Below are 12,495 nucleotides of genomic sequence, written 5' to 3'. Positions count from 1 at the left end.
GGCTGAATCATTGGTTTCACATATCCTTGAAATGATCCTCAGTGATACATTCTTGAATATATGAATCGAACACACAAGAAACTGTAATTGTTTTTCACTGGACCTCTACTGCTACAAAGCATCCTCTCTTCCTTTTAAAGGGAAATTTACAACTGTATAGTATTAGTCTTTTAAATTCTAAAATCCAGATGAAATGTATTCTCCAGAGTGTTGTTTCAGTGTTGCAATATAATCTTTCCAGATGATACATGATTTAGTTGGAAACAAATTAGCAGCTATGTATGTCTAAGAAAAGCAATTTAATAAACAAGATTTTTGTAAGACCTAATCAGAATTGTAAAGTGATACTTGGGAGTGAGTTACATTATACGAAAGATCTTGTGTGGCTGAAGCTTTCTGTAAGCATGTGTGTAAATCAGTTTCTTAATGTTGTTTCCTCCTGCAGTGAAAATTTTTAACTAGTACGTAATATATCCCCTTTTCCTTGTATGTCTACATGTCCAAAGTTAGGAAAATCATGATTATCTGCTTGCCTAGGTGCTAAAAATTAGATGCCTCTGTCTAAAACCCAATTTTCTCCATAACCCCTTCCATGCAGTTATTTTGTTTAGAAATTTGGTAGTGTTACCTAGGAACTGGAAATATTTTTCAATTCTATCTTATAGCTACCACATTTTTACTTTTGATTTTGTGAGTGATGGGAATAATACGTGTTTTCAATTTTTTGCTTTTGCTTTCTGGAATTATTTAAAATAGATACCCCTTTTGAAACAACTTAGAACTGGCAAATTGTTTTGGTTATATAGTTTCACTGGCCAACAGTACATGATTAAAAGCTGTGACCCACAAACCAGTTAAGGTGGAGTAGAGGCATACAGTCCAGTTTAGCCCCATTGCTGTTTATGTCTAAGTATTCTGACAGAACTGGCTTGCTGTTTGGGCCCAATTACATATGTTGAAAGAACAATTCAGACCAGTGGAATTCAGTCTCATTTTAAGGAAAGGTCAATTTGAAGCGCAGTCATGACATGAGATCTTTTAATAAATATCAAAAAATGCACGTACAGGATCAGGTGCATGAAGTATGTAGACGATTGCTGCCAAAATCCCTGATTCCCAAGGTCCTAGGTTCAGCTAGAGATCACAAGCTCTGCAAGCAGTCTGGCAGAATGTGTAAATTCCCTCTAGCAAGCCACTTCTTGGTCATTGAGCTTAGAAAGCCTTTGGAAGCTTCAGGGGAAGTTATTAATTAGCAGTCTAATAGTGCACGTTCAAGGAGTTTAGATTTATTCTGCTCAGTAGAGTAGCTAGACTGCATCTGAGAAATGTAAAAATCAGTCAGGGATACTTGGCAAAGGTTGGAAGATGTAAACACTAAGGAGCATCTTTAATGGCCTCTAACAGCCTAGCCCAGCCCTTCCCTTTCATATTTTTTTTTAAAAAACCAGTTACCGTAAATGTCTTAAAATATTGCCTCATATAAATAGATACAATGCGTTGGGAAACAGGGAGACAAAGTAGCAAAATTGTTTCCCTTGATTTAAGACAGCAGGACCAAGACAAATAATAGGGCAGAGACCATGCATTGAAAACACATGGCTTCCCCCAAAGAATCATGGGAACTGTAGTTTCCCTACCACAGAGCTACAATTCATGACACCTGTATCAAACTACAGCTCCCAGAATTCCTTTGGGGAAGTATTGTGCTTTAAATGTGCATTGGATCTGCCCATGGTGTTTGCTGCCTCTGGGCCTTTTGTCTGGGACAGCTTATTGAACAAGTAGTCAACAGCTGTGATTCAAGGAACCTGTTTTTTTCTGAGTCTCTCTTAAGAAAGTGAGCTCAATTCCCTCTAGATCAGAGGTTTTCAACCATTTTGGGTCTATGGCTCCCTTGACCAACTGCATTCTTTCTGCGGCATCCCTGTGGGGATTTTGTCACCCCTCGCCTGCAGAGCTGGCAGCCCCTCACCCCTCTTTGAACACCCTCCCTTGTGGAGTATTCCCTCGGCCTCCTCTCCCTACCTCTCCTTAGGAGTCCTCTGGGCTGCCGCAGCTGCTGCCCTGTTCTCTAAGCTGCCCCCCCCCCCGCCCCAAAGAGAAACACCTCCTCACACTGCCCCACAGGGGCCTGGGAAGCACCCCCTGCCCAGTCCCAGAGACACCAATTGCCTGCGGAGCATGTAGCCAGAGCTGTTGCAACAAACAGCTGTGCAAGCCCTTGGGAAGCAGAGATGTGAGAGGCCATCAGGGGAGGGAGGGAAGGAAAGAGGTACAGAGGCCAGTGTTGCCTGCAGCACCCCTGGCCATCATTCAAGGCACCTCAGGGTGCCACGGCACACTGGTTGAAAAAACACTGCTCTGTATACAACATATAGCAGATAAAAGCCTAAAGAAAAGCTGGGAGAGTTGTGCTCATATTTTTAAGACAATGAAACAGCTTCTCAGTCAGTTGGCTTTTCTGAAATCTTTAAAAACAAATTGCAAATCAACCTTAACACTAACCTCTGAGCAGCTGACCCCTTGATCTACCAACAACCTTGTTATATTCATCTAGAAATGCCATGGTATAATTGACTTAAATTGACAGTGATTCTCAGTAAGAAATGCTGAATAGTATATTTGTAAATTAATTCAGTGAGTGGAAGATGGGAGTCACAAGTCGTATTAAAACTGTCAGGATTTTTTTTTTAAAGAAAAAAACACAAAAAACTTTATTTTAGGCTGAAAAGCTTCTTGGTGAAGTCACTACATTTATTTTCACCCCCACCCTCAGTTTTAAATAGCAATGCTTTTCATACTGTCAGAATTCCATGCTGTGACACCCCTTCTCAAAAGTTATGACAGCAGTGTAATGACAGCTACTGCCTCTTGAGAATCAATCAGGCAATTAATTTTGTAAATGAAATGCTGATTATACAAAGCTTCACATGAGAGGCCCAGTGATTAAAATCAATTTAACAAATTGTTTCAGGTGGGACTTGATTAATAATTTGCCATAAATGTGGAGGATATATGACCAGCATACATTTTTTCCTGTCTTAATATATAACTATATGAAATAGAATAGATGTATTTTTGTACATGCCCTTCCCCAATGTGAATGCCAATGTCAATAAGGTTGCTTCCCATTCTAGGGTTCTGCCCCCCCCCAGCAAAATTTATTAACAGTGCAGTTAGTTTTCTGTGGCACTTCTTGCTGCCGTGGGTGGAGCTTGTTCTGACACAGCTGCATTACAGTGGTACCTCAGGTTATATACTCTTCAAGTTACATACGCTTCAGGTTTTCCTTGGCTGAAAGATGCCCTTAAACTATGATAATAACTCTTGCTTAGCTATTTGGAGAAGTACCATATTTTTTCGTGTAAAAGACACACCCATGTATAAGATGACACCTATTTTTTTAAACCCAACATTAAGAAATTAAGTTGTTTAGCTTGTGGGGGTGGGGGAGGTCACTTCCGCCAATCACTCACCTGCCTGCCCACCACTGCCGATCTCTTGCCAAAGCCACTGCCAATCACACACCTTGCCGCAGCCGCCAATTCCCAATCGCCACCACCTACAGCCCACCTGCCCACTTGCCGCAGCCACCAATTGCCTGCCCGCCTTGCCACAGCCGCCAATCACCTGCCCAATTGCCGCAGCTGCAGCCAATCACCAGCAGCCTTGCCACAGCCACCAATCACCTGCCCAATCACCGCTGCCAATCTCCTGCTTACTGCTGCCATTAATCGCACGTCCCCCCTCTGCATTCACTATCTGTGTATAAGACGACACCCAATTTTCACTTAATTTTTTAATAGCAAAAAGAATTGTCTTATACACAGAAAAATACGGTATGTGTTAACCTCGTGACTTTTGTGTGCCTGAAATGTAGCCTACAGTATAAAGAGACACTTCTCTTGCCCCACCTACCTTTGCCTCTAGCCCCCCACACCACTGGCACGTGATGGTGCCCCCCCCCCCGGAAGGTTTCTCACAAGGCAATACAGCCATTGGGCTGGGAAAGATCCCTTATCCCTTTGCTAAGACTTCAGAACCTCTTCAGGCACAGAAAGAAATAGCAGTTTGTTAACACTTGCCCCAGCGCCTGGTAATCAGCAGGAAGCATGATTAAGTGTAGTGTAATGCAGTATGGGACACGGGTGGCGCTGTGGGTAAAACCTCAGAGCCTAGGACTTGCCGATCGTCAGGTCGGCGGTTCGAATCCCCGTGGCGGTGTGCGCTCCCGTTGCTCGGTCCCAGCAGCTGCCAACCTAGCAGTTCGAAAGCACCCCCGGGTGCAAGTAGATAAATAGGGACCGCTTACTAGCGGGAAGGTAAACAGTGTTTCCGTGTGCTGTGCTGGCTCACCAGATGCAGCTTGTCACGCTGGCCACGTGACCCAGAAGTGTCTGCGGACAGCGCTGGCCCCCGGCCTATAGAGTGAGATGGGCGCATAACCCTAGAGTCTGGCAAGACTGGCCCATACGGGCAGGGGTACCTTTACCTTTACCAATGCAGTATGATCACATCTTGTACAGTTGTTACTCCCCCCGCCCCCTGAGATGGTGCATATATGCAAAAATACATATACTTGAAGTGCACCCCCTTGGTGGAACTGTCCCATGCAAGCATCCTTCCGTGCCCAGAACTTTGTGCCAAGTGGGTCTTGACACCCCAAGCAAAGCAGTGAGCGTTGACTCTCCTTGCCTTGGTTACTGAATTCTCGTGGGATTTTGCAAGAGCACCCCAGAGCCCAGTAAGCAAGACCGAGAGCTTATAAGCTCTTTCCATGCCACAAAAGCCCTGCATGAAAAGAGCTTTTAGACTCTTTGCCTTCCATGCATTTTATTTGTGTGAGTTCAACTGGCCAGTCTTCCTGCGTAGAAGTTGAAATTGCACATGTGAAGTTGTCATCATACTGTACTGGAAGTCTGCCTTTCTGCTGTTTTTAGACAATTGATCTTCTTGCAACAGTGATTTCTACAGATGAATTTTATTGGCTCTTAAGATATTATGGGGAAATGCTATGCTTCTTTTTTAAAAAAAAAAAAATCAGAGGAGTGGAATTTATCTCATGGACAGTGTCCATGTCATTTCTGATCGCAATAAGGTTTTTGTTACCCATATTTCTTAATCATTTCCCCCAAATACCTAAACAACTTTTGAATAAAACGCACAATAATAAAACGGAGTGTGAAACAAAACAGGTTTAAAAAAATCAAAGCTGTCAGTAGCATAAAATAATACAGTCTGTACAAAGCAGCAGCAAAACAAAGCAGTTTTAAGTTCCAAAAAACCCTGTTGAATTAGAAATGTTTTAACAAGCCCCCTAAAACTATATGGGGATGCTGTCTGAAGCTCTACAGCTTTAGCACTACCACTGAAAAGGCAGATTTCGGCTCAGAAAACCCCTCTTGTGAGCATGGAAGCCACAGTAAGCAGCAGCAGCAGCAACAACAACAAATAAAAAAATAAATGCTCATGGAAATTGATCTCTGTAGTTCATGAATCTGAAGACTGTTTTGGTCACTCCAAGATAATTAAGGGGCAGGTAATTTTGATTAAATATAAACTAGGAGGGAGAGCTAAACAGAGGACCTGAAGAAGGTCAGAGAGTAGGAATAAAAAGTGAAGCCAAATAGTAATAAAAAAAAAATAGTAATAATAATGTGAAGGGCAACAGCATTAAGCCATGTAGCCTGCTTGTCTCAGCCTGTGGTATTGTTTTGGCCATTGGGTGTGATAAATGTGTGTATTTGGGTTTAAATATTGTTTTAACCTCTGCTTACACTTCCAGTGGCACCACAAAGAGTCGACTTGCACGTAGTTCATTAAAAACAGATTTATTTTTTGTTTCTGTTGTGATTTGTTTGCTTAGTACTGTAGTCACAATAGATTTATCCAACAGCATAAAAAATAGATAGCAAATGCCTGATCCTGCAACTCAAAAAGTTTAAAAGCCATCTCAGAATAAATATATTAGTTTCTAGAAGCTAGTAGTTTGGGTTGAGAAAAGGGAGCATGAAATAGTTTTCAGTTTAATGTCTCTGGATGAGCCCTGCCTCCACTCCAACAATGGTGTTTTCTGAGGAGTCTAGAGGAAGTGTTATGGCACAGGCCTCTTGCTGCTGCTGTGACTATATATGCTATATATTAAAGAGCCTAATCAGTGAAGCTATAGAAGTGATAAAATAGATCAAGACATTGTGAATATACTTTCTGATGGAAGTCTTAATTCATTTGAACAAATGCCCCTTTCCTTTGAGTAGTATTGTTTCCTAGTATATTGGTGTGTTGCTGCTGTATTCTATTATGCATTTAATTGGTGATGGACCATTTGCAAAATATTACAATAATGAATATGCATAAAATGTGTGTTAGTTTGGATTAGTATAATCTTACATTGTGTTGCATTGCAATAACACAAATTTTAAGGGTGGAATCCTGCATCCCTGTTATATGTGTATCTGTCCAACTCTGGGACTCATAAATGTCTAAGTGGATGCAAGTTTGAAGTTTTTAAAAATGATTAATTATGTAATTTATCTTAATGTTTAAGCCATACTATTGCAGTCATACACACAGTTTAAACTTTTTTATCATCTGTCTTGTCTGACCCGGTACTGTAATTGAGAACTCCACTTATGTGTTTATTTCAGGTGCTTCCTTATGGTATCGTGCAATATAAAGCATATGGTTACCTCTTTTAATTGAGCTTTTTTTCTGCTTACACCAGAGAAGTAAACTTTGTGTCAGTAGCTGATAGTTAGCTATCTATATTTTGCAGTTCCAGAGTGTGTTACAAGTAGAATAGCACACTCCTTTTAATAAACTGGTAGGAATCTTTGGCAACAGCTTGGTCAAAAGCAAAGGTTGTGTGTTGATAAGCATTTCGGAGTAACACAATATCAGTCCCTTGTCAATTCAAATCTGTGCAAATATTTAATAATAATGGGCATAATCACCATTTTCCTAAACGCCTTCATATCTAGTGCTTGTAGTTAACTGATGTGTGTTAAACTTGCATTTGGGATACCTTTTCCACCTTGTGTGCGTACCCTTAGCATATGCCTAGAAGATTACTACCTCAATGAGCCTCATTGCCTTTTCAAAGTAAAGATTAGAGTAAAATAACTTCCACTTTATGTCCTTGTGAACCTTTTACTCTTTAATGTTAAATATATCAGTATGCTATGTTTTGTGACTTGTTCAATCTCGAGATAATACTATATCATGGAATGCTGGTACAAGGTATATATTTAAACTCACTTCCATGTACCTAGTGAAAGATACCTCTTAAATTAATGGCACAATGTATTAGTGGTTGCTGCTGTAAAGAAAACCCTTCAGGTAGTTCTCACATGCATGGTGACGGGGAAAGGGAAAAACTCCTGCTTGCATTTGTACTTTTCCTCATCCTGTTCCAGTTTTTGTACTGCTGACATCAACACTGTGTGTTCTGAATGAAACCAAAGTGAGTGGTGGACACATATTTTAACATAACATAGTTCATAACATAGACAATGATACGAAGAAGATGGATAAGAATTGTAAAAGCCACTGTATTGTTTATAAGGAGACTGGAAAAAATAAAATCTATGTGGTATGGGGAGGTGAAATGCAAAATAAAGAAGTGGAATAAATATCCAGGTTAAGAACAGATTGAAATGGAGGGGAGACTAAGAGAAACCAGAGCCCATTAGAACATGCAGGAAAAAGATTGAATAAATAAGAATGGGAAGGAATTACTGATAAGAACAACACTTGGTAAATATATCAAAGAAAAATAATGTTTGAAAGAAATTAGAATTGAATATTGAAAAGTTGCTGATAAGGTTGCAAACACCAACTTTGATAAAACACAGTAAACGTGGTACATGAATATTTATGTGTATTGCAAGGACTTTGCAGCTGCAACTGTTCAATTCATTTTCGCATTTAAAACTGTTCATAGGGCATAACGGTGATCCACTTGGAGTGCCATATTCAAATCTGAGCACTTTGTTACTAAAAAGATTGAATGAAAGGTACTTCAGGGAAGGCCAGCTATAGAAATTATAAAGTTGGGGTATTGGAGCAGAATCCACTAGAGTGCATGTCTACTCACTTTTAAAATTGTGTTATTCAATAATTCTCCACACATATTGTAATGCATTAAACTACCAAATTGCTTTCAAAACTTACTATGTATTTAAGGCACTTGGGGGAGGGAGTTGGGTGCAAGAACTGGTGTGTGTGTGTGTGTGTGTGTGTGTGTGTGTGGACTGTTCAAGAAATTGAGTTCAGCATTTGAGTTTCCCTTTCAACATTTGTCAAGCTGAAACCCCATACATCCGACAAATGGACTTTCCTGTAAAGGAATGGATGCTGTAGTTACTGCTTGTGAGATATGATTTCTTAAGAGGGTTTGTGTTATCGTGAGCAGCATCAGAAATGATGCACTATAAATGCAGTACATACGATGCCAAGAAAAATAAGTCCGGAGTTTATTGTTTTTTGAAATCAAGCAAAGAAATAATAATAATAATCAGAAGAGTCTTTTTATGTGAAGTTCTGTTTATGACTCACTTACTGACTTGGAATGCAAAATTGTAACACTGTAAAGAGTCTGAAAGCAGGACAATTAGAACATATGGGCCGTAATCCAGTAGGGAGGAACCAAGCATGGAAATGGCTTCTTCTCATTGCCAAGTGTGCACTTGAAGAGCTTCACCATTATGTATCTGGCAAGGGAACCTTATGACTAAATTTTCTTCTGAATTGTATTTCAGAGGCTGAAATTAAGCTACCATTTCTGTGTGTGTGTCAAAAGACATTTAGCAGATTTCATTTCAGAATGAAGACATGCTGAAAATGCACAAACCAAGGCTTCATATGATATATTTATACATTTATTTTATGTCTCCCCTCAATCAATAGGGCAACCCAATGGATCCAATGGTAATGAAAAGGCCTCAGTTGTTTGCAGTGGGCAACAGCCCTCACTCCCAGACCCAGACAAGCAGTCCATACCCAGGGCAGTCATATGGACCTCCAGGACAACAGCGCTTTCCAATGGCAATGCAATCCCGGACTCCAGGTTCCATGGGGGGAATGCAGTATCCACAGCAACAGGTTTGTGAAGAGATTTTGTTTGCACATGTCTTCTTCAGTTCCTTTTCCTGTCCCGCAATCTTTTTAGTTTCATAATACTTAGGCTGCAACAGGCCTCCCCGAGATGTTTTTAAAATGTTTTAACTGTGTTTTAGTAAATTTTAAGCAGTTTTTAGTAGCTGTGTTTTCAATGTTTTATCTTTGCTGTGTCTGCTACTCTGAGCTTCTGCAGGAGGAAAGGCAGGATATAAATTGAATGAAGAAATAAATGAAAGAGTAAAAATATTCCATATCAGAGCAAGGTATTTTTTATAGGCTGGGGGATAACTGTTTTTGCTATTTATATCTATATTTTTATCTCTGTCTTCAGTGTTGTATTTCCTTTGTTAGCATCATGGTTGATGAATTCATAAAAAAATCTATTTTTGGTCTATAGGCTCTCGTTTTTGTCATTAGCAATTCTTACGATAGCTGAATATCTTTTTCTGCTATTGATAATTTCCTGAAATAAGAACAGTATTGTTCAGAGTGAGAAATCACCCTGTTTTTGTTCAGATAATTGTTATCAATGTCATTTTTGCATACACTTTATAAGTATGTATTGTGTCAGTTTCTCCCCCCCCCCTCTCTCTCTCTCTGTGTGTGTGTGTGTGTGTGTGTGTGTGTGTGTGTATCCATCCATCCCACTCACTAAAGTGCAAAGGTTTCCCCCCACCTGTCAGAGATCATGTAAGTTGCATGGATCTCTTCTAGTCAAGTTAGGTTTTCCTGTTGATGACAACTTCTTCTCTGCCATATCTCAGAGGGTTAATTACTTACATACTCAGCATATATTAGCAAGGATGCAGTCATTGTTTTTTGAATGGGTATAGTAGATGAAGGCTACCCAGAGACTATGCCGGCAAATCTCTGATCAGGCTTGTTATTGAAGCTTGTGCTCTGTTATAAGCACAAGGCCCCTTTTTTGATAATGAAGAGAAAACACCATTTTGTCTCTACACGTGGCTAACTAGAATTAATTTACTTTTATTATTTGATGTTAAATATGACAAAGATGAAAATAATGACCTGCCTGGAAAGTGTATTTGTTACATTGGCATGGAATATTCAACAAGTGGCTAATTAGCTTGTAACTATACATTCACAGTTTTGCTGAGGTATTGTGTTTCATCTTCTGAAAACATGGACCACATGTGTTGCATAAATATAAGCTTATATTACCATACAGAGAAAGTTGCATGTGATTATGGAGCAAACTGAACCATTCAGTGTGGGGTTTAGTTGGCAGGGTTGCAGTAACGGAGCCTTACTTGTTTAGAGATGAGCTGTTTAGTTGAATAGTGACATGAAACGTATTTTGGTGTAACTTAATAGAGCTATTAGAACTGACTGTTACCTGTTATTTGGAAGCAAAGAGGATAAGAGTCTTCACTCCATAATTTAATTAGAGGTGCTACATGTTTAACCATGCATACCCTTTATTTTTTAAAAGGATTTTTACTGTTTGTTATTTTAAGATTAGTGTTGCATTTTTCACTTGCGAATTGTAGGCTAATTGTAAAGTATCCATCTGAAGGCAGTGATCTGGCACAGTGATTGGCTGCTGGCCCTGTCTGTCTTTTTGCGGCATTAATATAATTGGCTAAGAAATATTATGGTTATGATTACTAAAACTCTTTGGGGAAGCAGTAAGAAGATAATTACAACATTGGATTTTTATTGAATGGACATCAACACCTAGAAATGATTTCACTTTGGACAGCCTCCAGAGCTTCATGTGTTTCGTTTGTGAACCTCTAATAATCTGAATCCAGTTCTTTTCATTTAGCTTGCATATTATTGCCTTTTTGTAAAGGACTAAAATTCAAGAATATGGGTTTGTCAAATTAAATTGCCAGGGTAGCACGTTGTCTTTGAATAAAGCCAAGTGGTAAGTTGGCTCAGATTGTTATGGATTGATTCTAAAAAGCCCTCTTTGTTGAGTTCAGTATGTTTTTGTGGCTGTAGGCATTATATCAGATAAGTGGAACCATGCAACAAAATGTGATTTGTGCAGAAACTTTTAAAACTCTCCCTTCTTAGGCAGGGGGCTGCCCTGCTCTTGAAAGACGGGATACCTAGGAGGAGCCATTGAAGACATACAGTACATTGGCAGCTGTCAACCTGTTTTTTCAGAGCTTTAAAATTATTATTATTATTATTATTATTATTATTATTATTATTATTATTATTGCTATTACCATTTATTACATCCTTTATAAGGCTAAATATCTGGTAGATATGTAGCTAGAAATGTAAGATGTGATGAATAAGGTATCATTTTATCAATTGTGTATGTAAACTGGCTAATTTTGAGAAAGGAAATTAGGTATAGCTTTCCCTGATTCATGAGACTTTTCAGCAGAATTATGTGGAATATCAGAAAAAGATCAATGCTGAGTTGAGTGGAAATGGAAGCAGTGGCGAAGCTTCATGCTCCGGCACCTGGGGCGGAGAGCAGGTGCGGGCGTGGCTAGCGCACGCCCCGAGGGCGCAGCGTGCATCCCGGGAGTGTGGCACGGCGCCTGCAGGGGCATGGCACCCAGCGCGGTGGGGCTCCAGCCGCAATGGTACCCCACTGGGATCATGTAGTTATTCCACCTCGCAGATCTACCATACCATGGCTTGCCAATAGCTGCAGGCACATATATACCCCCTGGGCCTCCTCCCCTGCTGAAATTAGAAACATTCTATGGCAGCCCATAGAACAGATTGTAGTGTGTGGTTTAGTTATACTCTATATATGGTTCCCACAATGATAACAACAATAACAATAATAATTTTATAATTTATACCCCACTCATCTGGCTGGGTTTCCCCAGCTACTCTGGGTGGCTTACAGAACATAAACAATTGTAAAAATTAGAGATTTAAAACTTTCCGATACAGAGTTGCCTTCAGATGTCTTCTAAAAGTCAAATAGTTGTTTATTTCCTTGATGGGAGGGCATTCCACAGGACGGGCGCCACTCACCGAGAAAGCCCTCTGCCTGGTTCCCTGTAACCTCACTTCTTGCCGTGAGGGAACCGCCAGAAGGTCCTCAGAGCTGGACCTCAGTGTCTGGGCTGAATGATGGGGGTGGAGATGCTCCTTCAGGTAAACTGGGCCAAGGCCATTTAGGGCTTTAAAGGTCAGCACCAACACTTTGAATTGTGCTTGGAAACGAACCGGGAGCGGTGTTACATGGTTTTGGTTGTCACTCCCAGTCATCAGTCTAGCTGCCGCATTCTGGATTTGTTGTAGTTTCTGAGTCACCTTCAAAGGTAGCCCCATGCGGAGCACATTGTAGTAGTCCAGGCAGGAGATAACTAGAGTATACACAGCTCTAGTGCGAGACAGTTTGCAGGCAGGTTGGGTCTCAGTGCGTGTACCAGA

General features: G+C 40.3%; 1 protein-coding gene across 13 annotated transcripts in view; it reads left to right on the top strand.

Annotated features, from left to right (window-relative positions):
• The window catches only part of ARID1B (AT-rich interaction domain 1B), a 345,967-nt gene that overhangs the window by 27,128 nt on the left and 306,344 nt on the right, over nt 1-12,495 (top strand). For all 13 annotated transcript variants that reach the window (XM_028723747.2, XM_028723746.2, XM_028723753.2 and 10 more), the window contains exon 2: nt 8,908-9,102. In XM_028723747.2, the coding sequence (XP_028579580.2) occupies nt 8,908-9,102 (195 nt within the window). The remainder of the gene's footprint in view (nt 1-8,907; nt 9,103-12,495) is intronic.

Source organism: Podarcis muralis, chromosome 3 (genome assembly GCF_964188315.1).
Source record: "Podarcis muralis chromosome 3, rPodMur119.hap1.1, whole genome shotgun sequence".
NCBI lineage: Eukaryota > Metazoa > Chordata > Lepidosauria > Squamata > Lacertidae > Podarcis > Podarcis muralis.
Note: the sequence above shows the minus strand (reverse complement) of the source record. Positions and strands in the feature narration are given on the sequence as shown.